The sequence below is a fragment of the Falco rusticolus genome, chromosome 4 (genome assembly GCF_015220075.1).
Source record: "Falco rusticolus isolate bFalRus1 chromosome 4, bFalRus1.pri, whole genome shotgun sequence".
NCBI lineage: Eukaryota > Metazoa > Chordata > Aves > Falconiformes > Falconidae > Falco > Falco rusticolus.
This window is the reverse complement of record NC_051190.1, coordinates 628,383-655,806: the sequence shown is the minus strand read 5'-3', so window position 1 is coordinate 655,806 and position 27,424 is coordinate 628,383. Positions and strand designations below refer to the sequence as shown.

General features: G+C 46.4%; 2 protein-coding genes and 1 long non-coding RNA gene across 6 annotated transcripts in view; 1 reads left to right on the top strand and 2 right to left on the bottom strand.

The window, feature by feature from the left end:
• MAPKAPK3 (MAPK activated protein kinase 3) overlaps positions 1–6,532 on the bottom strand; it is a 50,601-nt gene extending 44,069 nt beyond the window's left edge. The window contains exons 1-2 of one of the 4 annotated variants that reach the window (XR_005103607.1): positions 6,284–6,532; positions 4,910–5,260 (exon numbers count right to left, since the gene is read on the bottom strand). Coding sequence is in view for 3 of the 4 variants with exons in the window: in XM_037383044.1 (XP_037238941.1) it covers positions 4,910–5,134 (225 nt within the window). In the remaining variant the exon portion in view is untranslated. The remainder of the gene's footprint in view (positions 1–4,909; positions 5,261–6,283) is intronic. The other 3 variants (XM_037383044.1, XM_037383042.1, XM_037383043.1) reach the window with 3 other exon arrangements.
• Positions 6,533–14,873: 8,341 nt separating this feature from the next.
• On the top strand, positions 14,874–23,902 carry CISH (cytokine inducible SH2 containing protein). Its single transcript, XM_037383045.1, has 3 exons — positions 14,874–15,566; positions 20,008–20,234; positions 20,755–23,902. Exons 1-3 carry the CDS (start codon positions 15,520–15,522, stop codon positions 21,255–21,257), a joined length of 777 nt encoding a protein of 258 aa, XP_037238942.1. The 5' UTR covers positions 14,874–15,519; the 3' UTR covers positions 21,258–23,902.
• LOC119146027 overlaps positions 17,768–27,424 on the bottom strand; it is a 67,425-nt gene continuing 57,768 nt past the window's right edge. Inside the window, exon 4 of the long non-coding RNA XR_005103608.1 lies at positions 17,768–19,012. This is a non-coding gene — a long non-coding RNA (uncharacterized LOC119146027). The remainder of the gene's footprint in view (positions 19,013–27,424) is intronic.

The window sequence follows — 27,424 nt, the reverse complement described above, 5'->3', positions numbered from 1 at the left end:
TCTTTTCCTTGATCATAATCTTATTTCAGGCAATAAACAGGGTATTTTACAAGTACCAGCTATTTAGATAACTTGCAAAACAAATACTTTGGACTCTACAGTCTCCTGTTTGTGAGCAATCATGACCCAACTTCACGGTATACTAACTGAAAACAGACTACCCAGCAATTAGCTTACGTGATACAGTATTATTTAACATAATCAGAAACATTAAAATTGAATGAGAGACAGAAACATAGCTCAAGACTAAAGGAAATTAAGGTGTTGCAGAATGACTATCTTTCTCCACAGTGACTCCACTTAACATTCTCTATATAGTTTGTCCAATGCATGGTTTCCAAGATCCACGAAACATTCCTTAAATCTAAGCAAGGAGCCTGTTAATTTTTGTGTTTGCTTTTTGCTTTATTTAACATTTGGGCTTCACTTATTCGTCTTCAAATCAGCAAGTTGCATACACTGCATTGTTGGCACTTAGCAGCAAAGGACATTTTCCATGAGGCAGGCCATGGCTTATCTCACTCTTTATTCCAGAGAACAAGATCTATGTGTAGATGTGGCACTTAGGGACACAGTTAGGGGTGGACTTGGCAGTATTAGGTTAACGGTTGGACTCTATGATCTTAAAAGCCTTTTGCAATCTAAATTATTCTGTGAGCTAGCAGGTCCATTCATATATACCCCGCCTTAACCCAGAGGTCTCAGATGACTGGAAGGCAGCTGCAGTATACAGCACACGCACAGCACTGCAGAGGAGAAGCACTTTACCCACTGCCATACTGTTTTTCAGGAGAGCTTTCATACCAAAAGTACCAGTACACTCATAACCTATGTACTTTGTTTTCCTTGAAGTTCCAAGGGTCTTTTTTTGCTGCTATGCCTAAATTTTCCTTCCTTTTCTTCTCCTGGAAAGAAGCAACATCTGTTTACTGAAAAGTGAATAGTATGCCAACGACATGTAGCACTGTTTTTACAGCCTGAAACATCCACCAAAATCCTGAAGCTGCAGATGCAGAGAATCCCAATACCCCAGAAGAACACTCTAAAACTCTCTTTTCTTAATCCCAACTCTGTCTGAGCCCTTTCTACCATCTTTCACAAAAATTAAGTAGGTCATCAAATGCATTGAAATATTATTTTGACACCGTTTAGCAGGAATTTGTGCCCCCCCAAAAAAGAAAAAGTAGTGAGCGAAAAAGAAAGAACAATGTAGGCTGGGGATTTTTTTAATGGAAGGCAAATCCCAAGAGTTCACATTTATCCTCACAGGTAGTCAGCTATATCAGTCTCCTCCCCTCCCTAAAAACAGGGAGGAGTGTGAAAAACAGCGGAGAACACTCAGGCTGATGACAGTGTTAAATGAGAGGAGGTTAAGTTTTAGCCCCGCAAGGTAAAGTGAACAGAAGGGGGCAGGCTGGCAAAGAAGAGATAAAAATAGAAGAGTGACTAGACTTCACTTGACTGCTATTTCTGGACCAACTACAGAAAGAGATCTGAGAAGGTTTTATATTTGTAAGGGAGAGAGAGACTAAACCATAGTTGCCTTCTAGAAGGCCATAGTCCTGCACAGCACTTTTGTTTATGCTTCTACTTTTCTAAATCCCTGCATTCTCACTATTTGGGAACAGTGCTGTTCAGCCAAAATGCCATTATGTATCTAAGTGAGTAACCAGATGAGATTTTCTGGAGCAGGACAGCAATGCATGTGGCATTTCAATCTAACAGAAACAAAGCTGACAGCACATTGTAAAAGTGTGTAGCAAATCACAATGCCAAGCAAGAGCAAACTAAGCCACATAATACTTTACGAAAATAACCAAAGCCCTGCAGCATCTCTGAGAGGATGTCTGGTGTTTTCCGACTCCAAAATGATGAGTGAAATCCTAACTAGTTCCCATTATGGACGTAGACTGAAGATGTCAACAGGGACCTCCCAAATACAGTATGTAGTACTTGACTGACATGTGGCTCCAGGGATGAATGTTTCTGCTTGTTGGAGCCCTTTTCTCTTGAGTACCTCAGTTAAAATTCCTTCAACTGAGTAATTTCTATCCAGACCCTGGCTGTGCTGGCTTTGTTCCCATATAAAAGAAAACCTGCAGGCAGAAAGCAGCGCCATCTGCCAAGTCAGAAGCTGCTTTAATGGGCAAGTTTGGTGTGAAGGGGAATAGACTATTATGCTTTATCTTCAGCAGCAGGAGTGATGTTTTTCCTTTGCCAGGAGTAGGTTACAGTGAGCACACTCACACCTGAGGTATTTGTCCACAAATATACATAGATCTCAATGGATACTGCACAAGCAACCTCCAGGGGAAAAAAAAAAAAAGAAAAAAAAAAAAGATATCCATCCAGCATCCCTTTTTTCCTGTTCAACTTGCAATTCAATCTTTACATTTCTCTTTACCTGTCAGACCAGTAGGGGTTTTTCTTCTGTGACATCTTCATCAGCCTCCACTTTCTATTCCTGTAAGTGAATGATAACCTTGCCATCACACCTAGGAAGAATAAGCAGTGGCAAGGCTGAAAAGTCAAGGCCCTATTGTCCCTACGCAGAGAATTATGCACCGAAGCTGTTTCTGAACATTTTTTTCCTCAAGTTTCTTGTCCCTTTTCCATAACTGTTTTGACTGGATGGTTTGCTCTGAAGTCTCATCTGGAGCAGGACTGGAGACTTGCGTGGCCCAGTTCAGGTTTCATAAGAAACAATGGAAAAGCTTCCTCTGAATATCTTCATCCTTGCAAATATCTTCAGGGCTCAGAAAAAAAAATATCTTTCCATTCTTGCCAATTAACTAAGCTCAGCTTTTATCTCTCCTTGTTGGGTTATCTTCTCATTAGACCATATTTGGAGAGAACAGTGGATTCTCTCTGGGCTGCTGGCAGTTTTACTTAATTGCATATTTAACTTTTTATTCAGCACTTAAACTCATAACGATGAGAAATACATACACGCAAGCAGCAAACTATTATCTGCCATTTAAACTCCCTAAAGAACTCGAACATCTTAATATATCTGTCCCTTTCAGAAGAAAAGTGCACCTATTCCACAGCTGGTGGGGTGGGGGCTGGGGAACATAAAAAACACATATATAACAATTTCAGTGATATATTAGTCGTAACTGACAAACCGCCATTTTGGGAAGGGGGGATGGGGCGGTACTTTTGTCCTTAATATATTTTAAAAGTTCTGAAAAAAATCAACCAATTCAATGACTGCTGAACAGACACTGGTATTACAAGGATCTACTATAGATTTATCCTCCCCATCAGGCAGAGCACATTGTCAGGGCACAGCAACTTTACTTCTCTTTTCCCCCTCCACAACTCTGAGCACTGAATTTAAAAAATATAGTTTACAGATGCTAATATTATCCATAGGAATGTTTGTCCAATTTGATTCCAGAGCTACAGAATTTTCTGTGGAACACACTTGTTGCCACTGGACCGTGCTCTGGAATGGCAACTTTATTTTAAAATGCTTCCAGCCCTTATGACTGCAAAACCTTTGAAGTATGAATGGTCTACAATCAGGAACAAAGCCTCTGAACTCTTCAGAAACAGCAAACAGTTTCAGTATTAACTATTATCCTTCATTTCAATATGCTAAGTATAGAAATTAATGTTGATAGCCCTTCAGAAGGTTCTAATTAATGGATCACCTCAGAGCTGTAAAAACCTGACACTCCCCTATGCAGGCGCAAAACCCCAGTACTTCCAGTCTGTTTGCCAAAACCTCCACTTTCCCCATGATACAACTTCTGTGAGTCAGCTACATGAAGCTAATACAAAAAAACAGTGTGATAATGAAAATGAGTGTGTTGGAAACATGTGAATTAATCAGCATGTTATTGTATTATAAGCTTTTCTAGTTCCTCTATTAAAAATCTTTTCAATACACAAGGCTACCAGATGTTTCCAGTTTGCTCTGTCAAAGTGCAAAGGCTTTGCTGGGGACAGCAGTTCCAGCTCAGTGAAGGTAACACCATACCCAGACCTTGGCAAGCCCTCCAGCTGACCACTAGCAGATTTGTCCTGCTGTTAGCAAACATGGAGCGTGAGGTTTAAGAAAAGGAAGGGTACCTGCAAGCCTTCTAGACATCCCAGCTAGTAAGATTAACACCAGCAAGGACTCAGTAACACTCTTAAGTAATTCTCATGACAATTACTTCAGCTGGTTTTCCATCTTGCTATACAGAACCATCCTTGTTCTCATTTGAGGTGCTTTTTTCTGACAGTGTGGTTTAAAAGCATCAGGGAAATCTTCAAGTTTAAAAGCTGCAGAGCAAAAGGCAGGTAAGCTTTATGTTCTCTTAATGAATGGTTATTGCTCCATTTATTTAAGTGGTACTTATCACCATAAATATCTACTAAACCTACTTGCTATACTGGTGTAATCAGTGCTTTCCCAGGTAATACCCTTCTTTAAATGGATTGCAAGAATAAACAGGAGAATAAGTGAGTAAACAACTAGGAATACCCCTTAAGAAAACTCTTCAAAGGGAAGAAAGCCTGAAGACCAATGAACACTCAAAAACTTCCCAGTTTAGGCCTATTTAATTGCACAAGATCCAAAATAGTTTCCTTCCCAAGTACTGCATAATATGTTCATTCAAAATCACAGAACACACTAAGACACTGTTCTCTCTCCTATTTTTTGTCTTTTAAATATGAACATGTGAATTTTACAGCTGATAACATTCATCTGAAAACTCACACAGAATATTCTGGAAAAGACTCAAGTTTGGACTACAGTGTTGTAAGTAACAGAAAACAGCTCCACATATTAAAATTCTTTAAGCAGCACCCTTTGTGAAATGTAAGCAGCAGAACAAGTAGCTTTCACAGGGCTTTTGAAGTGAACTCTGGCCTCCAAACCATAAATAAAGAAAAAAAGAAAAAGCCTACATACCTTCAAAGCACATTTCTGGCCCGTCTCCTTGTTGAAACACTCCAGTACTTTGCCATTGACTCCTAACCCTAGCACCCGTTTGGAGAGTTTGTAGTCATCCGTAACTGCGTGTTTTTTTATCTCTAGTTTGACATGGGCTGGTCCCCCAGGCAAGGATTTCACGCTGCTCTTGCTATCCACGTGACTTTCTGGCTGGGATTCCTGTTCACCTTCACTTTGTTCCATATCAAGGAAGAGTCTGAGATGACAGAGATACCCAGCAGATTCCCTGTGGGGTACACTCGGCCGAGTCCCTCTTCTTAGGCAATCAAGCCCTGTGCATCAAACAGTCCATTTGCTCGCCATTTAGTCCTGAGTAAAAATGTAAATGAATATTAATAATTAACATCAGCTAACTGTTCTCTCACCTGACCACTTCTCTCTCTTCCTTTCTTAACAAGATGATCAGGCACTAGAGAGACCAAAAGTGGAGGTTCAGCACAGGAAAGTACATTTAATTTAGCTTTACAGACCAGTCACCCCAGTTCCAATATATACTATCTATCAGTCTGCAGTTATAAATTACTGCTTTTACTGCAACAAGTGCTTGTGCTGAGTTTTGGAGTGAAGTCTTACTCAGCTAAGCTCTGTACAACTGAACAGAGGTAGCTTCTGCTTCAGGGAGCTTACAAACCTGCATCAACAACCTGTTGCCTCAATGTTTTACGTAGAGATCTCCACAACTGTCCCCCACCTCATCCCAATATTCCAAGTTACGCAAGTGAACCACAAATACCTGGATTAAACCCCTGGGCAGGCATCAAACCTGATGCTGGCCAGCATTTACTGAATTGTCCCGGTCCACAGAGCAAGGGGCATGTCTGATTACTTCGGGGACCATCAAACCACCCAAAAACATGGGTACACGGAGATGCAACAGCGTGGCTCCCAAAGCTGAGGGGCTGCCTGACGCTGCTGGGCACCAGAGAGCCCCAGGCCTTTCAGGAGTGCGGCCCCGGGGGAGGTCCCAGTCCTAGGGCCTCCAAGCCCCCCCCCCCCTTAACACGGCTGAACCACGAGCAGGCAAAGCCCCCCAGGGAGGCTGCAGACCGTTCCTCACGCAGGGGAGCTGCCGGGCCCGAGGCCTGGCCCTCACACAGGCGCCCCGGGCGAAGGAGCGGCTCCCTCAGCGCCGACCGGCGGCGGGGCCGCTCCCTCTGCCCCTCACACTGCGGGGCGGAGGGCGGGAAAACCCTGAGGTGAGATGAAGCAAGGTGAGGCAGGCCCCATGGCACGCAGCGGGGGTTAGCGGCGACGGGGAACCGCCGGGGTATTAACGGCGGAGGTGGAAGGAGGAGGGGGCTCCACCGCTGGGCCCCACCGGAAGACGGTTACCTGCCCGTGGCGGCTCAGCGCGGCCCCAGCCGAGGCTTCCCGGTGCGGAGTCCCGGAAGGCGGGGTCTGCCTGGGCCCGCCCCGACGCCCTGGGCAGGTGCGCGCCGCCTCCCCCCAGCCAGCGCTGAGGGGAGGCCGCCGCCGGCGGGGCCCGAACCGCCCCGACCCCGGGGGAACCTGCAGGTTCCCCCGCGGTCGGGCCGGGCCCCGCGCGGGCTGAGGGGGGAGCGGGAGGCCGGAGCTGCCTCATTCCCCGCCCCCCCGCACCACCCCCGCAGGGCGGGCGGTGCCCGGCGGCAGGTTCCCCGTGGAAGGTGGGGAACAGCCCCTGCACAGGGTGGTGTTTGCCAGGCATCGGCCACGTTAGTTAGTTATTGGGATGAAATGGCCCTGCTGGGGGGGAACACGAAGGCGGGGGCGAAGCTGCCTCGGCGGCTCCGAGCTTGTGCGGCAGCGCGCCCGCGCGGTGGCGGGGCCGGCACGGCACGGCACGGCTCGGCTCGGCCAGGGGCACCGCCGGCCGCCCCCGCCACCCCCGGCTCGCTTTAGGAAGGGGGAATGCATTGCCCCTTCACTCCACACCCTGTTTGCAACAGTGGGGGTACGGCTGCGGAGCAAAGCGCTCGGTACTGGGCAGGCTGTGATCCTTCAGACGCTGCGGCCGCCGAAATAGCCGGTGCTGTTACAAAAGGCGACCTTATCTGCCAAATAAGCGGTCGGTATTTCCTTGCGTTTTGGTATGTACAGTCAGGATATTAAAATATTAAAAGCGACGGTTCCCACAGCAACTGTCACTCATCGCTGGTGCGCAGCGTGTAGTTATAGGGATGTGAAATGCTGAGTTTTTTCCTACATGCAAAGATGAGTCATGCATTGAAATGGTGCTGTGTTTGTATCACTGGAAAGAGCTTAAAGTTCACATGCCTTACGAGTTAAAAATACATTTGTCATTTTACATAACGTAATGGCATCTGGAGTTCTAGCGGTTAGGAAAATAATTAAAAGGGCTAATGAGTCCTTTCTCCAGGGGATAAAAAGTAGTTCAGCTCAGCAGGATGCAGATCTGCAGTGTATCGCCACGTGATGTGACACTACAGCTATTCTGCCTCAGGTTTCCCTTCCAGGCTTTCAGCAGTTCAGTGACTGGAGGGCCCAGTTCCCCTGATTCAGTTTGCCTATTCTGGGCTAATCAAATCCCAGAGGAAAACAGCTGTTTCCCACCTTTCCTTCTTAGGTTTGGCTTCCAGACTTCGTAGGCTTTGCACCACCTCCCGCTGTGGCAATCTCAGGGAAACATACACATCACTGTAAGCTCTCAGGTTGCAAACCTCCAATAACACTGCTCTGCAGTCAGCAGCTCACTCTTATTTTTCCTTCCCACAGCTTCTGCCTGTATTTCCTGTTCTGTTTGTCCTGGATGGTAATTTCCTTCTCTTTGCAACAGTTAACTATAATCCTCTTCCCAGCTCACAGTGACCGGGGGCCAGACCCTTCAGAAAATTTCTATATACCTCTGCTGTCCTCTGTATTGTAGAATTTGAGAAATATACCCATTCACACCGATTTGTAGTTCCCATTCCCGACCCTGCTTCTGATCTTTCCATGTAACTTACACAAAAGTCTATGGCTGACCAAAGAAAGAGAAGTTACAATGGCTAGCACACTGAAGACTGCAGAAAGAAATTTATGGCTCTATTCTGGGAAATATTAAATGCTGCAAAAATTCCAAACAGATGTCTACTTAAGGGCTTGCTATTTTTTACGGAGTGTGTCAGAAGCAAGGAATTTCATTAAGAAATTATGACTCTCACTATTACAAGAATGAGTTTCTACAAAGTAAGCTTTGTGTGGAAATAAAGGAGGAAAAATGAGGGAATAAGACAGGATTCTTCTGTGTGAACTTAGTTGGTTCTACATGTCTCTGTTACAGTCTCCCACTGAGAGAAGTTCAGCTGGTAGGATACAAAACACATTTTACAAGTCACTGCTTGAAATGATACCTTACTGAAACCTATGCTTGTTTGGGTTTATGACTCCATATTGTCTATGTACGCTTTTAGCAAAGTTCATCATTTTACCAGCAACCAGTAGTAAGTCTAAACAGGGCAAAGACCTTAAAAATCCAGTGTGAATCATGACTAATAAGGCCTTACACCAACCCTCTGCTAATTTCACCCACCATAAACTCTGAAAAAGCTTTTCCTGCACCAGTCCAAGTATCAAATAACCTGACTGTACACAAAGATGACCACAGCTGAGGAACAAAAAGCAAATATATTTCCTTGCTTTTTGTGTTCATTCTTTGCCTTAGATAGATAGGCTGTCCAAGCACAAAGCATATCTCTACCCCATGTGAAACATGAATATCATATGCAGAAAATTTTTAAAACCAGTGACAAAGACAGTATTTCTCAATATCTAAAAGTCTTTGCAGCAGATTTTTTTCACAAGGAACAAGGTAGCATCTTGATACTGTAACAGCCAAAACTGTCCTGTACATCTCTCTTGATTTTGCTTAGCAGGTGCTTTTTATTCAAAGTTATTCTGACCACGCTGAGCAGCCCCAAAGCAGTCTGGTTCGTTTCCATACTAGTGAAATGACTCTGCTACAGTGACCTGGTGTGGTGTCTTAGGTGGCTGTGCCTGCAAACCCGTGCTGGGTACCCACTCTGAAGTTCCTGCACTTGTAAATCATGGCCTTTGCAATCCACATGCAGTTTGTACAGAGCCAAGAGCATTCATTTGTGCAATAACCTTCTCTTAAGCCACTTAAGGTTTTTTAATTTCTCTGACAAGCTCTGGGGGAAGGACAAGCATACTGGGTCCAGGAACACATGTTGCAATTAACAAGTGGGTTAACCATTTAACCCCAATGCCTCTGACATCCTAAAGGCAAGCAAGCACAGTGCGGTCACCTTGGCTGTAGCTGTCCCCCTGTCTGGCTCTGGGAGTAGTTCCCACAATGTCTGCGTTCAAATGCCAGTTTTAGATCTCCCTGGGAATTACGTCTCATATGATCAGAAACTCACACTGCAGATCCTGCAGTTCCTCTTTGTGCTCGTGGCAGGTCAAGCCACGTTAGCATCCTTTGGAGATACTGATGGAGGACATGCTGACAGGCCCACAGCGGCTTATGGAGCTGGGGGACATTTTTCATTGAAAAAGGTGGTTTTATTTATTTATTGATGTCTGCTTTTCGAAGTTTTAAAAAGCCCCAGTACTATTACAGGATAAAAGCCCACTATGGCGAAAGTTCTTTAATCCACAAAAAAATCCCTAAACCTGTAAATTAAATATTAATTTTGTTTTTACCAAAAATACCCAACAGCAACAACACAAACCAACTTATTTCAAGAGAGATTTTAGTAGCTCAGCTGTACCTGCCTTGCCCCAAACTAGAATGGTAGCTTATAGGAAAAAATAACCAAACAGTAAGGCCCTAATCTTGCAATAAGCTTTGGGGCAGCAGCCCCTTTTCTCTAAGCTAGTGTGTTAACCCTGTGAGGCTTCATATTTTAGCCAGCAGGCAGTTTGGATACACCGTTCCTGATTTTTTCATGTCTTGGATATCACAGAGAGACCACTACTGTTTAACTAAAGAAGGTTAATTTTGGCTATCCCACTGGGTATTTTCACTGCCTTTTTGCCATGCTGTAGCAATTCAGTAACAGTAATATCTGGGATCAAAGACATTTCAGACTTTCTGATTTGTCATTTCTTAACAAAAATGAAATGAAATTATCTGAGTTTGCTCTCATCAGGACAGCTAGGAAAGCTGACATCATCAAATGTTCTTTGAGGGGTGGCCCATTTTGGAGGAGTGAGACCTGAATGCTACAGGGACCTGAGTTCATTTATATACAAAAGTGATTTGCATGGAGGTTAGTCCTTTGATAAGCAATATCTTGTGGAAATTGCTACAATATCAACTACAATGAAGAAATTATCACCATCAGCTGAAAATGTAGTGACTTGTTTTTCGGAAACGTTGCTTCCTCTGAGTAACAGCTATATATTTTTTCTGGTGTTTTGAGAAATCTACTCTCCGGGGTGCATTATACAGATGTCACCAAAGACAAAATCTGCTATCTTGTCAGGTTGAAGTGAGGACACAGCTTTGTCTGATTGGGTGGTAGCAACAACCTTATTAAATCTCTCAGGAAGTTCTTCAGAAACTGCATCTGTGATATTAAAAGAAACAAAGGACAGCTCTATGGAACAATACTGCGATATGAAGAAGAAAAGAAGCTTCTTGTAGGATATTTAGTTCAGTCTGTCATGTGCACAGTGGTCTGAAACAGAGACTATATACATGTTTTTTCACCTGTGTGTGTCTGTCTCAGACTTATGAAAAAAAAGGGGGGGGGGAAGGGGGGGGGAAGCGGGGGGGGAAAGAAGAAAAGCCCAACAACAAGCCAGAAATTGAACACACAACTAGGAAAGCTCCTCAGCAAACAGCCTAGCTCTTTTCTCTCCATGGGTGAGGTAAAAACAGGTTTATAGAGCTCTTTCATAGGCAATGATGTTCACCTGATGCTTTGTGATCACAAAACTAGAAAAACTTCTCTTTTATTCTCAACGCCCTTTGCCCTGACTTGGGATTATAACACGATTTCTAGGAGGAATTACAAATTCTAGCTACAAAGCAGCTGCAAGTGAAGGAAAATCTCAAGAGCACCAGTTCTCACAATCTGGAGAGCATGTCCTAATACCTGACTTAGTTCCTCAAGATTACTTCCTCCCTGTTAGCAGATACTCAGCAGGCATTCTTCTATAGAAATACAGAAGAGGGTAGAACAGTTGTTTTTATAGCCCTGCATTCAGACACTGTATTACAGATACACTGTCTTGGTCATCAGGAAGATTTTGGGAGGCTCCATCCTGGCTCCTCCACTAAGGGTTGCTATCCAGGGATCTTAGAGCAGCAGGAACTCTGGGACACAGCTTATTTACAGAGGAAGTCAGAGAGATACCGGTTGGACATTGCCATTTCAGCAGAGAGGAAAAAAAAGACAAGTTTTTTTCATAGAAGTATCATAAATCGAAAGCATTCTAAATCTCCCAATCTGGCTACAGAAGATGGTGCTTCATTTTATGCTGCAGTGGAGCACAAGAAATTGATCTCTTTCATTGAAAGAGATCCTGCAATTAATGGGCATGGCAGTATTGTGTGAAAGTCCTGGGGTGGCCTTCCAGGCCACTCAGGAATACAGTTTTTGCAGAAACACAGCATCTGATACAAGCAGAAAAGTTCCTAACAGATACCACACTGCCATCATCTTCTAGGTCACTACATGCCAGCAAGCCTAGGAGCAACTGATATGGTGAGATCCTTAAAGGAACACAGAGGTAGCCAGCAATTTCTGTAGCCAGCAATGAAGCCCGTTGCTGTCCTGCACACCCTGCTCCTCGGGGAGCTAGCACGGGTGTCCCTGCATCCATGGCACTGCTCACCCACACCCTGGAGGCCCCTCCATTGCTCCACACCAAGTTGGCAAATCAAAACCACGACAGTGAGTCCATTACCCTCCTGTGTCATGTTGATTACATAAACTGGTGTGCCCTGCTCAAATAATGAGGTGGCCCATCTAAACGAGGAATAGATGCTTATTACTGTTAATGTCTGTTCAGTCGCATGATATTCCTTACCTTACAACACAAGGTGGAGGTCAGAGATGGCCTTACGGCCACACAGCAGCCTGAGGGGCAGCTTTCTTTCAGTCTTTCCTATACAAGTTCATAGCGAAGGTAAACCTAGCCTCCAGGCACAGAGACCTCTCGCAGGAGTTACGATTTCGGATGTCATTTTTCATTGACGCCAACTCTACAAGATTATGGAGATGTCCAGCTGTGCAGCTGGAGCAGTGTAACCTGCCCTGGGTGGAAAGGGGACCCTGCCCGCCCGTCTCCTCAAACACACGTTTATCAGTAGATGGTGCTGTTGTCTTGGTGAACTTTCCGAAGGGACTAACTGGCTCACGATTTCTGGATTTTCTAACCTCCTGACTTCATTGTGAGCTTTCTTTGATACCTTTCATAACTAAAGCCTATCACTCAATGGTAATGCTCAACAATATTTTGTGCTACTGCCTCTGCAATGTCCTAATTCCTCAACACTGAACCCTGAGGACCATTTGTATCACTATAAATTGGGTTTAAACAAATAATTTGTTGGAATGGCAGCATTTTATATTGACTGTGTACAGGTAACCAACTGCATGAGGCCTGGGGCACTGGCTATCGGGCACACTGTTCTGTTTCCTGCCTAGGGCATTGCCATGTGCATGGGGAATGCCAGTGACGGGCAAAACGTTCAGGAAGAGTGATGAAGTAGTACTGGACACTGCTGACAAAACCAATCCCTAATTTTGTAGATAAAATGGCACAGGATTAGCCTGAATAAAAATTTTGAGGGGGCTGCTAAAAAAGTTTCCAATGAAAATGAAAGCTCCTTTCATTAATACTCATATGCATCAGCTACTTCAGTTTAATTTTCATCTTTCAAGGTCCTGCAGGGCTCACAAGAAGAGCGGCACAGACCTAGTGATTGCAGGTGGAAAACCACTGCATGAGAACGCAATGCACGCTGGACAACAGCGCGTCCACACTGGTGCGGACACCTCTGCTGCTTCCACAGGGCAGGAATACAGAGCTGCCGGCTGCAGCCTGCCTCTGCATGTTTCCACTGCACAGTCCTTAGCAAGCTTTCCTGCTCCAGAGACACAAATGGCTACCCAACCAAGGGCACAGAGCTTGCACACAAAGACTTTTCCAGAAGATGATCACTAGGTGGAGCCCAGTTCTAAGTAAAAAAACACGTCAAACTAGCTTCTCAATGGCAGCGCTGCTGCAGCACTCCTACCTTCTGGCACGCTACAGCTGTCCTCTCCAAGGCTGAAGATGAAATACCTTCTGAACGTGCAGGGCAACTGCAGCTCGCAGGAGGCAGCCGCCACTTCCGACGCTCTACTCAAGCCCTGCTCACACCCGCCGTGCTGCTGCACCACTAACGCAAGGTTTAGTAATGGCGAATTTGGATACAAAGGAGCACATGCGTACAGGCGTCCCCCTGCAACCCCGAGCCACAGCTGCCAAGGTAAGCCTTCCAGGGAGCTTGTGACTGCTGTGCTTGCTGTCCGCAGGAAGGGTGAGCCTTGACACTCCTCTGCCATCCCTCACCTCTCCTGTGAATTTACACACAGTCGGATGGAAGCGTGAGCTGAAGTCCGTCTTAGGCTTAGAAGCAAACTGGTCAAGGGGTGCATGTGTGACAACATTCACATCCCTCTTGGGTACTTAGATGGCCCTCAGCACCTCTCACTTTGAATAGCTCAGCGTTATTAGTGGCACTCATTACTGCACTGGCCCTGCAGTGGTCAAGAAAACGAATGTTAAGCCTGCAGAAGGCTAAGCAGCTGCTCAATCAAACAGCAGGGAGTTAAAGACTGAGTCATGAGCTGAGCACAGGCTTCCTGCTGTCAGGCTCATGCCCTGCCTGTGAGAACAACCTTCTAACCCTATCCTTATCATTACCCCCCACCCCCTGCTCCTGGTCCCATCCGCTTTGGTTCTCAACAGCACCGTGATTACAAGTGGTTTTAAATACTCAGTCTGCTTCAATGGAGATGGCACACAGCCCCTTCTCACGTTTGCTGTTATCTCTGATACCTGCAGAGGTGGCAACCCGAAGCAGGAAAAGAACAATCAAGCTTTTGTTATAAAGTGTTTAAAAATAAAGGGTTCAATAACCCGAAACGGAACTAAGTATTTCCTCCTGGGTCACCCACATTTAACCTGACAGTGATCTACAAGCGCAGGACGACACGGTGGTGGTGTAACCTTTTCCAGGAGCCTCAGCCGAGCTGAAATCCAAATTCCCAGGGGATTCCCAGGTGGCCAAGGCACGGGGGACCACCCGCGCCGTGTGCCCGCCGTGCCTGCGCTGCGGACTGCGCTGCCCGGACGAGCGGTCCGCAGCGCAGTGTGCCCCGGGGGGCTGCCGCTGCGGCGGGGAGGGGCTGCGCCGGCTCGGGCCGCTGCTCCCTCGCCCGTGTCGCATCCCAGGGGAACGCCCGGTAGCCGCGGCCCCCCGGCCAGCCGCCAGCGGCACAAGCGCTCCCGCGGCCCCCCGGCTCGGGGGAGCGCAGAAACGCGAGAAGGGCGCCAAACCGAAACGGAACGAAATGTAAAAATGCAAATTACGTGTTACAAAATACAGAAATTTGAAATTAAATTTGGGGGTAAAAGTACAAATAAATGCATGGAGGCTACAAATGCGCCGGGCAGACGCGGGGGACGGCCCGCACTGGGCGGCCCCGCGCATGCGGCGGGCGGGGGGCGGGCGGCGGCGCCCATTGGCGGGCGGGGGGCGGGCGGCGGCGCCCATTGGCAGCGCGCGCCGCGGCGGCCCCGCGTTCCTGGAAAGTTCTTGGAAATGGATCAAAGGCGTTTCCGCGAACACGCGCGGCCGGCAGCGCCCCGCCCCGCCCCGCGCGCCGCTCCGCTCCGCGCGCCGCTCCCGCCGCACCCCTCCCCCGCCGAGCCGTGCTGACATCAACGCGGCCGTTATGGACACAGCTATTTATACCGTGCCTCCTCTTTTTTTTTTTTTTCTTTTTTTTTTTTTTCCCCTTTCCCCCCGCGTGGCTGATATCGGAAGAGTGATGTGAATACAATGCGATTCCAGGAATCCCTCACTTCCTGGAACAGATTAAAAGGGGCACACAAAAGATTACTTAGTAGGTCTGGTGGTGTGGTTTTTTTTTTTCCCCGCCGAGCTTCATTACTTCTGGAGTCAGTGAAAGAGCAGGTTGCTGCTCTGCCGGCTCCCCTCCCCTGAGCCTTCGGGGAGATATTATTTATTGCTATTTATTTATTACTATTTCAGAGCGCTCCGAATATTTTTTTCTAAGAGGCTGCTCTGAAGGCAGAGTAGTTCCTCTTTAAATAGATGTCATTTCCCTTTTCTGTGGTGATTTTAAAAACTTTTGTTGTTGTCGCTTCCTGACGAGCCGCCGGCGGACGCGCTGCTCCCGGCGCCGCGGGTGCGCGTTCCCCGGCCGAAGCCGCCGGCCGAACTGCGGCGCTGCCGAGGCCGAACCCGAACCCCGCCAGGCCCGCGGCCCCCCGGCCCCAGCCCCCACCCCAGGCCGGGCCCAGCACGTTCCTGCCGGGAAGCGAAGCCGAAGGAGCCGAGGAGCAGAGGAGTGAGCGTTTCCCACCTTCTTCAAGACTTCATGCTTTTCCCTTGGTCCAGGAGTGACATGATCCTCTGCGTTCAGGGGTAAGAGCCTTTGCAGTCTTCTGTTACTGTGTGCCCGCTGCCGGTGATCAGGGACACCAGCCGCTGTGCCCAGCCGGCTGTGACCGCGGTGGACGCGGCCAGGGGCTGCCCGAGCGCGGGGGTCCCGGCTGTACCTTTTAGGTGCCACAGCCCAAACCATGGGGCCATAAAGTGTTCCCGATTTCCGCGCTTCCTACCGCTGAGAACCGGGGCGGTAGCCAAAGCCGCTGGGGGAGCGAAGCCGAGCAGCAGCGGGAGCGAGCGGTGCGAGCCGGGCCCCCCGCAGGGCCCCCCGCCCGGGTCCGCTGGGAACAAACCTCCCCGGGCTCACATGGCTTGGTCTATTTCTAAGTAAGCAGTTATGCTAACCACATAATTTAATTTTTTCCTATTGCTGTTACGGGTAAGATTAAATGCATGTCCAGGCAGGCAGGCTTGCGTTCTGTAGAATGCGGCTACCACCGCTGTCCAGAACAGGCAATGTCCGAGCCCCTTCTCCGGCACCGGTGCCTCGTACCCATGTGTCGGCTCTTCAGCGTCTCTGTGATGGGCTCAGGTCACCAGCACGTGTAGATACCTGGTCTGCGGGAATCATCCAGCGCTTTCACACAGGCTACGTATCTGGAAATTGTCAGCATTTGTTTCAGCCTGAGCCATGTCAGTGTTACCTGTCCCTCCCGTGCTCAGCGGATTTTCCTGAGAGGCACATGTGCCTTGTCTGCTTTAAATGACCAAAGCACGGGGATTTTTCTGCCATTTTTCCCCAAAATCTGTTCCACAGACAAGCAGAGCTCATGCTTACTAATACTTTCCTACTACTCAAGTAGGTTTCTTTTCACTCTCATCTTTAGTCTACCGCTGCAGTTCCTGTAGCCACAGCAAAAGGGAATTAATTTTTCAACTTGGGTTTTGTGAAACCTTTATCTGAAGCTTTACTGCTTCCCTTCACCATTAATAACCTGTTACGTAGCCAGATGTGTAAATGACTGTCTCTTAATACCTTTTTCTGTGATCATTTATTGCTCAGTTTTCGTTATCCTGTAGGATTTTGTATATCCTGGCCTCCATACTTTCCCTCCTATTCAGACCAAGCTCCCGTGGGAGTCACGGGATGTGGCTGATGGAAGGGAGAGCAGCTTGACACTTTTCCTTGTGCTATTTGTACTGTGTTACAAAGTTTAGCTTATCAGCAAAGTAACTGCAAAGCTAACACTAAATGATATCAGACATCTGATTCTCTTGAACTTTCTTGGCTTTCCAAGGCTTTCTGAAACGCTGCTTGCCAAGGCACAGGGAAGTTCATTTGCTGTTTGTCTCAAGACTTCACACAGACTGCCAGCTGGACATCCCATATTTTATATATTTGTCTTCTTCCTCATGGCAGCTGTGGTACTAATGCTTTACTCTGTTCAGTCCTGATCCTCCACCATGTCTCTACTTTCTGTCTTACAAGCACTAATTTTCGAATACTTACTTTGCCCCATTAAAGGGCTGACTTTTTCATGTCAGCATACCTTTTCCAACATGTTCTCACCCCAGCAAACTCTTTTAATCCCTCTTGCAAATGGAACTTGCATAAAAAGTTTTAGTCTGCCATTACTTGCCGATACCTCTGCTGTCCTGTCCCTGTGCTTGGAGCTTCTTTGTTTGGGCACAGCAGTGTCTCTTCTTTCTTCAACCTATGTACAAAGTTGTTCAGGACACCAGTGGGTCTATGAGAAATTCTAACCCCCTCCTCTGTTCCACTGTACTCCTTCAGCTGCAGTAGGGTGAGAGAGGGGCATAAGGCAGGTATATAGAAGAAAACGAGGAGAAGTGTAAGCATGGCCCCGCTCTGGCTGCAGTGGAAAAATCTCCACAGTGACTGCATGGGGTCTGGTCTCCTTTGGCTTCAAGGTGCCAGAAAGTGTCAGGCAGCAGAGAGCAAGCACAGTGGCAAACCTCATCTCGAGCACATGGGCTCTGCTTCAGAGAAATCCACGGTGGCTCAATAACAGAAACCTACTGACAAATTCACACAGTCATACCTTTTGGAAGGCTGAACTATGAACTGGTACAGCCCTTGAACAACTCTGCAATGAATCAGGAGTACATTTCCCTGTGTAACAGCTTTGCTATTTCTCCCTTCCTTCCCAGTCTTGTAGCCAATTCCTAATTTCCTCTCCAAAGCAGGTATATAAAATGAAAAAAAAAAAAAAGTATTTCCATGCAAGGAACAAAACAAGTTTTCTTTGTTTTAAAAACCTTTCCCAAAGGGTTTTCCAGAAAAATTTTCCAGGAGAAAAGAAGTTCAAAGAGACTTGGAATTTGGATTACAGTATTCAAATTCTGCGGAGTAAGTGGGTAGTGAGCGGTGCAGGACTGACTTGACTTAACATTGGTCACAGACATTTTCGGCTCAGTGAACAGTGGGTATAAGAATGCACCTGAGAGTGAATGCTCTGCCAACAGTCCCGTGTAACACCCTCTTTGCACAGCATGAGCTATTATATTAGGTTCAGTACAGGGAAGGATCTACTTTATAATCCTTCTTGCTCAAAAAGGGGGGAAATGGATCAGGAATCTCCTTCCCCCAAGAAGGCAGGTAGCTAGACATTTGTGAGGACCATGACATTAGGACACCTAAATATCTTTAAAAATGCAGCCCTCAACACCTACAGGTGTAGCTCAAGTAGCACTTAAAAAAGAACTCAGAGGTTTCCTCTCCAGTGATCTCCAGGTATAACAGTACATTCACATCCTCAGTGAAAGCCACTGAAAATGCAGTCCCTGTGATCAAGGGTGCTTGGTGAAGATAAGGGCTGGCAATCACTTTTATTAGGTTTGCCTTCCGACCTATTAATAGAAATTAAGAAATGAGGATCCAATACCATGAATGCCAAGTAGATATCCTGCTTCTGAAATGTGATTTGAAGTATGGAAAAAGGAAGAACGTTCTTTTCTAGAAAATACCAAAAAAAGTGAGGTTTTGCCATATATTGCATGGCCAAGAAGTGTCTCTGTAGATTCAGTTTTACTGGTGCTTTTACAAAAACCTTACTCCAAACCTATATGGTCTTCTTAGAAATGCAGAGTCATGGAACTGGGCATGGCTCTCGCTCACAAAGCATTGTGAAGCTGTTTTCAGTTTATCTCTAATCTACTTCCCCCCAAATCCTTCCTTCCTGCTGCTTGTCCCATACTTGAAACTCAGCAGTTTGAGAAGGTGGAGTGCAGCTATCACCAGGTGCAGATCAGTTTACAACAAATTTATGTGCATGCCTGAAGTGTCACTGTTCACGTAAAACACAGAGAAGGAGGAAGATCAGGAGGGAAGTGCTCATGACTTCAGTCTTCTTCCGCTTCTCCCCTCAGTGATGTGGGAGGCGGTGGCTGCTGCCTTCACCATCACCAGCAGCTCCAGCAGTGCTGTGACACTCTCATGTTGAGGACTGTGTTGTATTTCTCTGGAAACAAAGACACCTTTTATGTTACCTGTCCGAAGGAATGTCTCAAGCGAGTGCATGTGGGGGACACAACACAGGACATGCAGCAGCACAGGGCACACAGAGGCGAAGAGCCTAGAAGAAAAGACAGAAACTGATGGTTTTGCTCAGGAGCTTGCCTAGGAGTTAAGACTTCTCTGGCCCCCAACATCCACCTTTCCCCTAGAGCTCTGCCTTCCTTTAGGAATCTCCATGCTGCAAAGAAGGAGCACCCATGGCCCACGAGGGCTCCAGGCTCTGTGAAACTGCACTTAGATGCTGAATGGCTACACTAACACGCTCTTCAGGCCACAGAGGGATTAATGTTCACAGCAGTCCAGTCATGGCAGAACCACTTACTGCTGTAATCCCTGTGGGATTACAGCTGCATGGAGATCTCTGCTGTGCTGTCAGACGCTAGGGTCTGTGTAGTGCACAGGCTTGGTTGAAACAAGAATTCCCATTATTCTACTACAAGATCAGCTCACCCTGAGTTCTAACAGACACATTTAGGATCAGGTCAACCTTGAGCAGAAAGCGGGTGGGACAAAACCCAAGCTATTCCCAATTCTGCTTCTAATTATATTACAGTGAATGACTAACAATCTCACTGGCAGAAAAAGAAATGTTCCAATGTTTTAATGATGTAAATGAAGCTGTAATGCTGCTATGAACCTTCCTGCCTCTGCAACTACACATTAAAAGGCAACATCTAAATATATCAGGTTTCAAATCAACTTAAATTGCAAGATAAACCACCTTTTACAAGGTGAAAGAGGCCAGCTCTCTCTCCCTGTTTCTAAGCGCCCATCTTTAGTGGTGTAATTTTTCCCCCCTTGCCCCTCTCTGAAACATAATCGTATTGAGGATCTGTTTGTAAAACATAACATGTTGTAGTACAATGTAGCATGCACTGAAAAGACACTGCAACCTATTTCAAGGCAAGGAAAAATAGCAGAATGTGCCCTTCATTTCAGACCTCATCCTTTGCTGGCAGAGGAGAAGATCAGGAGAGTGTCACTCAGGGGCATTGCAGTGGAATTGTCAGAGCCCATCATGCAGCCTCTCCCAGTTATGACCTTCCAGGAGGAGTCCACACCAGCCTTTACAGCACCAGTTCCAGACAGCAACCCACCTCAGACACGAGACCCTGAAGAAGACCTTCTCTGCATTGCAAAAACCTTCTCCTATCTGCGAGAATCTGGTACGGCTCTACTCACAAAGTCACGGGGTCAGAAGGCTCCAGTGAGCAGGGAGCCAACTCTGCAATCTGAGCGCTAAGGAGAATCTCCTGATCCCGCTTCAGATGGGAACCTGGTTCTGTCACAGCCATGGCTGACTCTTGTGGGTGCAGCTTGTCTTATCTGCAGTCTCTACAAACTCGTGTCATGAAGTAATTCATGCTTACAAGTAGTGTAAGCAGAAGGTTTGTCTTTTGTAACTGAATCAGGAGAAAGAATTGCAAAAAAGGCCCCTCTTCCCTGTGAACTGCAATAGCTGCAAAAGTAATCATTCTCATCCCAAGCCCCAGCACAGCAATGACAAACATAGGTAGGAAACCCTTAGAACTTGACATGCTCTTCATTCCTGAAGGTTTTACCGAGTCTGGGCCAGGTTGCTCCCCAGGTCCTTGAACTCAGTAGGCTTCAGGGCTCCCCTAAATATATTGCCAGTCCTTTAATATGTTCCTTCCCTAACAAATTCTTTCTTGGATGCTTTTCCAGGTTGGTACTGGGGATCCATTACCGCCAGTGAGGCCAAGCAGCATCTCCAGAAGATGCCTGAAGGCACCTTCCTGGTACGGGACAGTACCCACCCCAGCTACCTCTTCACACTCTCTGTCAAGACAAATCGAGGTCCCACCAACGTGCGCATCGAATACACTGACAGCAAGTTCCGGCTGGACTCAAACTACCTGTCCAAACCTCGCATCCTGGCCTTCCCAGATGTGGTCAGCCTTATCCAGCATTACGTCATGTCCTGCACAATGGAAAGCAAGAATGAGGCTCCTTACCCGCCTCCGTCTCCTCTACCTCCCATGCAAAAAGAGATGGCAGCAGCTGCAGTACACTTGAAACTCATCCGGCCACTCAGCCGCAAAGACAACATCCCCAGCCTACAGCACCTGTGCCGGCTGCGGATTAACAAGTCTACAGCCGACGTGGACCAGCTCCCTCTGCCCAGGCGGATGGGGGACTATTTGAAGCAATACCCTTTCCAGCTCTGAAGCAGGGCCGTTATATCTCAGGCATGACAGACACGGACAGAAATAAGAGAACTTTGTGTCTTTGTCCCGCTACAGCGCGGCATCAGGTGGGCACAGTAAAGACCTGATTATCAGCAGAGACTGCATCCATCTTTCCTCTCCCCTTCTCTCTAAATCCATTCCAGCACCAGGGAGGAGTTGGTTGTTTCAGTGAGCAACGGGACACAATCTGAGCTCTGAACCTCAGGCTGCGCCGACAGTGGCTATGAGAACGTGCTGTAGGCATGTGCACACTACTTGAATTTCAGAGTTGCTGTGACACCGGGAATGTTAACGTTGTTATTTTTGCTATTTATTTCCATGGCAGTTTCTCTCCTCATGGTATTTTAAAAGCACCTTTTACTTTATGGGTTTTTGTTTCTTTTTCTTTTGTGACATTAGAAATAGAATAAATGCCCCCAGCCAAGTGGCAGCCAAAAATCTGTGGGAATTTGGTTTTGGATTCACATCCAAATAGTACCTGTTTGAGTCTGTCTCTGTAACAGGTCATGGGAGTCCACATCCAAACTCCTCCAGACTTCTGGGATATGTAGTACTCCGCTGAGACTGTATCTTAGACCCACCTCTACAGAGGTAAAGATTTTTTTTGTTTTTTTGTTTTTTCTTCTTTGGCTACAGGGGGCTTGGTATTGTAACCTCAAAGCACAGTGGTAGCTCCCAGAGATGCATGCTGCATCATAGGTTGTGGACAGGAGACTTCTTCAAGGAAGCCCTTCTTCCTTGAGACCTCTGAGCAGAGACTCTGGATACTGAGCTTGGGCCAGGGAGCACTCATCCCATTTTTTTTCATCTTCACCATCTCCAAAGAAAGTTTGTGACAAGACATTTAGAAACAAGTAATCAGAAAACAAACTTTCTTATTTGCAGGCAGAGAGATTTGGTTTCAGAGCACTCTGCATTTGGCTTGTGTTTGGAAAGTGCTGTTCCCTGACACTGTCCTTGTGAGACGTGGGGCAAGAACAGGGACTCCTTGACGAGGGGTTCAGAGACAGCTCTGCTGAGCTGCACCAGTGGCACACACGCCTTCAGGATATTTATTTATTTATTTCTGGGAGGTAAAAAGTTAGAAGCACCTCAGTAGGAAAGAGCTGTCCTTCCCCTCTGCTAACATAATGCCAGACTGCCAGTTGCTCTGCTTCTGCCAGCATTATTCACAAGCCATGCGGCTTCAGTCACAGCTAGGTTCTAGCACACACTGGAAACCACAATTCGAGTTTTCTGCTTGCCAAGGAGGGAGACCTCTCCTCTCCCTTTCTCTGACTTGCATGTTTGTTATCCTTAATCAGATTTTTCACTCTGGGTTTACTTCTCACACCCCATCCCTTTCACTCCCCTGCAAACGAAGCACAACGGCTCTCCGTTGCTCTTTTGCAGATAGGAGGGACAAACAGCAGATGTGATCTACCCAAAACCAAGCATAGAAGGAGAAGTTGCCCCTTCCTCTTCATTTGCTTGATCCCACCACCTTCCCAGCCTGTAGGAGCCAGTCCACGCCATCAAGTGAGAGTGAAGAAAGGAACAGGCAGGTCTAGAGAAATTATCTTTTGGATTCTTTTGCCCCCAAGACCCTGTAATTTGATGATGCATGAACCAATGTTAAGGATTCCTCATTCATTTCTCCCTGGGACTGTCTCTCTAAGGCTCTGTAAATTAGAATAGACAAATCCCAGCTATACCTGAGGGTTGGGAGCAGAGGTGGAAAAGGATGGGATGGTGACCTAAGAGGCAAGCTCAAAACATGGGTGGAGTTTCTTCCACCCTATCTTAAAGCTGTCCAAAGGGACAAGATGGCCTGATGTGCTTAGTCAGTGTCTTTTTTTTTTTTTTTTTTTCCCCCTCCACATTTATACAAGTTTGTGCTCTTGCAAGCTTTGGTTTTGATACTTTGATGATTGACAGTGCATGTGTGATGTCAGGTTTGCTTTTTATTATATCCTTCCCTCTTGCCCCATATGGCAGCAACTGTGGGAAGGTACTGAATGAGAATGAAAACTTAAAAGGCAAAACAAAAAAGAAAGCTTTTTATTTCTTTTTTTAAATAATATAAACCATAAACCACTGAAAAGGCTTCCTTTTATCCAAACACCTCTATCTGCCTGAGGACACTGGGAACAAGGAAACCACAGCTCTTCAAGGGGCAGCAGTGATCTCAGGAAGCCCACATGGCTCAGCCACAGGCTTGGTATCTACAGCGTGTGAAAAATCAGTTTGAGAAAAGTACAGCGGGAAAGGGCAAGTTGTTCAGCGCTCTGAAACTTGCCTCCCACCTGATCTTTTCTCTGTTGGGGGTAATGAGGAAATCAAGCTTGCAGGTTTGACCTCATTGGCCCAAGAAAGCCCATGTAACAGGAATGAATGCCTGGTTAATCCCCCAGCAGGACGATGCAGAGGCTAAGCTGAAGGCTGTAAGCTCATATGGGCAGGGACCATCTCTGTTGTATGTTTGTTCCGCATCTAGCACAATAGGGTTCTCTAGGTGCTACTGCAATACAAAAATAAACAACACAGTTACTCCAAAAAAGTCGGTTTCTTCTATCTTGAGACAGTTTGTTAAAAATCATTTGACTTGGATTTTAAATAAACATTTTAAATATATTTTTAAGCCACTCAATGTAGAAGTCTTTGGTAAAATCCAAATGGATGAATTGATTTCCTATTCACAGAAATCCTCCTCAAGAAAAGCGGGCAAACTCTTGACCATTTTTTTCAAACAAGACACAAAACCCTTAAACGAAAAGTAAAGCCTTTCCGATACTGGGAGAATCAACACCGAAACCACCATCAGTGTGGGCCTGATTTCTACACACACCAATGAGCAGACCCTAAGTCCCAAGTTAAAGAATGTCCCCTTCAGACCTTACTAATGACATAGAAAAACACAGGACTGATTTTTGGATTGCTTCTGTGTGCCGTAGAAAACCATTACAATCTAGGGGAAAGGAGATGGAACATAACTCGAATTCTGGCAACTTGTTTACAGCAGGCTGCAAGTTGGCCCCAAATTAAAATTCTGCTCATGGCAAGTGTTGAAAGCCAAGACCTCAAAGGCAGGCAATGTTTTGGGTGGGAGACCCATGGCATCAGCTTTTCCCCCCACGTTCTGCTGCTGCTGGGCCTCAGTCTGCCTGTACTTGCATTCTGGCCCAGCGCCTTTTCCCCTTCTCACCATGCATGAGACACAGCAGGCGGGGAAACCACCGGGGAACTGGGTCTGCCCTGTGGTGTCAGAGGGTGCAGAGGCCACCTCGTCCGTCCTGCCCCTGTGAAACGCAGGGAACACGCTGAGGCAACCCCACTGCTGGTGTGATCCCACTGCGGCCCCTCCGCACTCGCGGCCCAGGAGAGGAGCTCCCGCCACAGCCCCCTGTCCTGCTGCGAGCAAGGCCCACATGTCTCAGCTGCTGTCAGTGGTGAAACATGCTCAGAAAAAAACCAGAAGCCAACTAGTTCTTCTCCATCATTCTCTCTTTCTGAATCCACTGGCTTCAAACTTCAAAGTACTGCTTTAAACTATTCCTAAAGCATGGGCTGTCCTGGCATTTGCTAGCAGACATTGTTCCCACAACCTCGCCAACACAAGTCTGTGGGCAGATTTCCATTGCACCCCAACCAGGAAATGTCGGCAACAGAATAATCTGCTCAAGTTTAAGTTGTTAAACAAAAACAATCACATCCCTCTTGGTTTTACAGGAAATGTGGAAAGGGAGCTAGACAGGGTGGAAAAAAAAAAATGCAATCAAAGGGGAAAAATGACAACAAAGGGAAGGAAAGGCTGCATCCACCTTTAAAAGAGAACTTTGAAACCCCTGGGAAATACTGAAAAAGATGCAGCATTTCTGACACATTATTAAGTAATTTCTTAATTTCTTAGCTGGGCTAAACTCTTCCCCCAGCTACACACATGAAACCCCACTGCTCCCTTTCCGCAGGTTGAAGGCAGAAACGACTGGCATGAGTCAAGCCGATACACAACTGCAGACACACATGGTTTTACTGCAGCAGTTGTTATCTTAACAACTCCCACTCCGGCATCTTCAGCACATTTTGTTAAAGCAAACAGGTTCATGTTCTGAAAACTCCTGCACCAAACCTCTGTGCAGACTGAACTGATTTTTACAACAGAGTTCCACATCTCTGGAAACAGGAGCAGACTGACTTGGGAACGCAGACTGACCTTTATAATCGCTGAAGCCCAGCTGCAACACCTCATGCAGCGACACCTGTATAGTTTGCTGAGCCAAGGCACAACAGTTTGGCTGGATTCTCTCTTGCTTTGCAGTTTCTGACTGCAGACAGAAACATGGACGTGGAGCCCTCACTGAGAGTCTGAAAAGTGGACTGATAGGATCGGAACAGAAATCCCAGCCCATGATGGAAGCCACACTACCATGGCTCACTGCCACAGCAGAAATACCCCACAGTTTGTCAGGCACATACGGTATCATTTTCTGTCTTAAACCATCAGCCTTCTGAAACAGCAACACATGCAAGGGAAAAATAACCTGTTAACATGCACATGTTCCTATCCTTTCAAACTTACTGAAATCTTATTCCTTTCCCCAGATCCTCTCAAGTGCACAACTTCCCTTAGCCCAAGCCAGATGAACCAGCAAGAAATGAAATGAATCAGCAGAATGTATTTAATTCTCTTACGACAGACATGGTCAGATGTTTCCAGCACCAACCTATTACATGGCATTTTTAGTCCAAAATCCATTGGCAGTCTTACCTGCTACCTATGAAACTGAGAAAATTAAAATTGAAATTAACTGGATACTGTACGTATGGCTCTTCTGCTCTGCTGAATCATGTTCTTGTGTTCAAACCAGGTAAAGGCCAGTTACCACAGTCCCTGCCTGTCCCTCCCTGATGCCTGTGCCGCACCTGCAGTCCTCCCAGGAACACACGGTCCTCCTCCCCAGCCCTGAACTCATCAGCAGTCCAAAGGTCTGGAGCATGAGGTAAAGCAATACCCAGTACAGATCTGATGTGCCAGAGCAACTTTGGATGCCAAGTAACATCTTCAGTTCCTAGCAGCATTATCACAACACTAATGTCCTACTTTCAGCAAACCCCGCCTGCCATTCACAGGAGAAAATGAAAGGAAAAATCACCAGACTACGCAGCGCCTTGTGAACCAAACCAGCCAAAGGTAAAAATAAGGTATTATTTAAAGAGTTCTCTCCTGTCCTTGGGCAGAAACATTCATCCTTTTGCCTTTTTCTGTTCACAGCAACCTAGCACTGAATTGTTAAGCAGGAGTATGAGGGACCCCAGTCGTCCAGTGCTGCCTAACGGCATGATAGCAAAAAGAGGGCTATGCTGCTGCTAAGTGTGTTGATAACACGTTCAGACTCAGACTAATTTCTTTTGAGACATGTCTACATTCTGTCCACACCCAGTCCTGCCTATTTATTTTTTTTTTATAATCACAGGTGCCAGAGTGTCAGGGAACGAGACCGGGTGGAGGCCTGGTTTTATCTGGAGGCTAATGCTGCCTCATGTGAACCCCATTTTGATCTCCCACTTACGCTTCTTGAGAAACACAAGGATCGTGTGACTTCTGCTACACACCGCACAAACAAGTAAGGCGAGTGGTCCTCAGGAGCAGGCATAATCCTGCAACATCAATCAGACATCCATCATCTCCTCCGCTATACATCAAAAAAGAAGTTTAAAGAAAAATGACAAAGTGGGCCTAGGAATAAAATTAGATTAGAGTCTTTCAGTATTCACATCACATAGACTGATGGGTGTATACAAACATATATTCCAAATATTTGCAAGAACTAGTTTGGGGGTTTTTTACTCAAAAAAAAGATTCTATTGTTTAGAGGAAAAGGCTACTGGCAGGCAAAATGTAGACCAGACAGAAGAAAAATAATTTTAATGGCTTCACTGTTAGCCTGGGCATTAAACTTCAAAAGGAAACCATGAAAAGTAAGTAAACTACAATTTGGATTTTACATAATAACATAAAAATTAATCTTAACATAATAATTTAGAGGGCTTTTAGGACAAGGAAAGGGGAGGGAATACAACAAAACTTCAGAACTTAGCGAATATTCATTAAAGATGGGACTCAACAAAAAAGGAAATTTTATTGCAAACCATTGGTGGCTGGCTTA

Coding starts and splice junctions, on each gene's coding strand:
- CISH (XM_037383045.1), top strand. CDS start 15,520: ATGCTTTTCCCTTGGTCCAGGAGTGACATGATCCTCTGCGTTCAGGG. Junction 15,567..20,007: donor ATGATCCTCTGCGTTCAGGG/GTAAGAGCCTTT, acceptor CCTTCATTTCAG/ACCTCATCCTTTGCTGGCAG. Junction 20,235..20,754: donor CTCCTATCTGCGAGAATCTG/GTACGGCTCTAC, acceptor ATGCTTTTCCAG/GTTGGTACTGGGGATCCATT.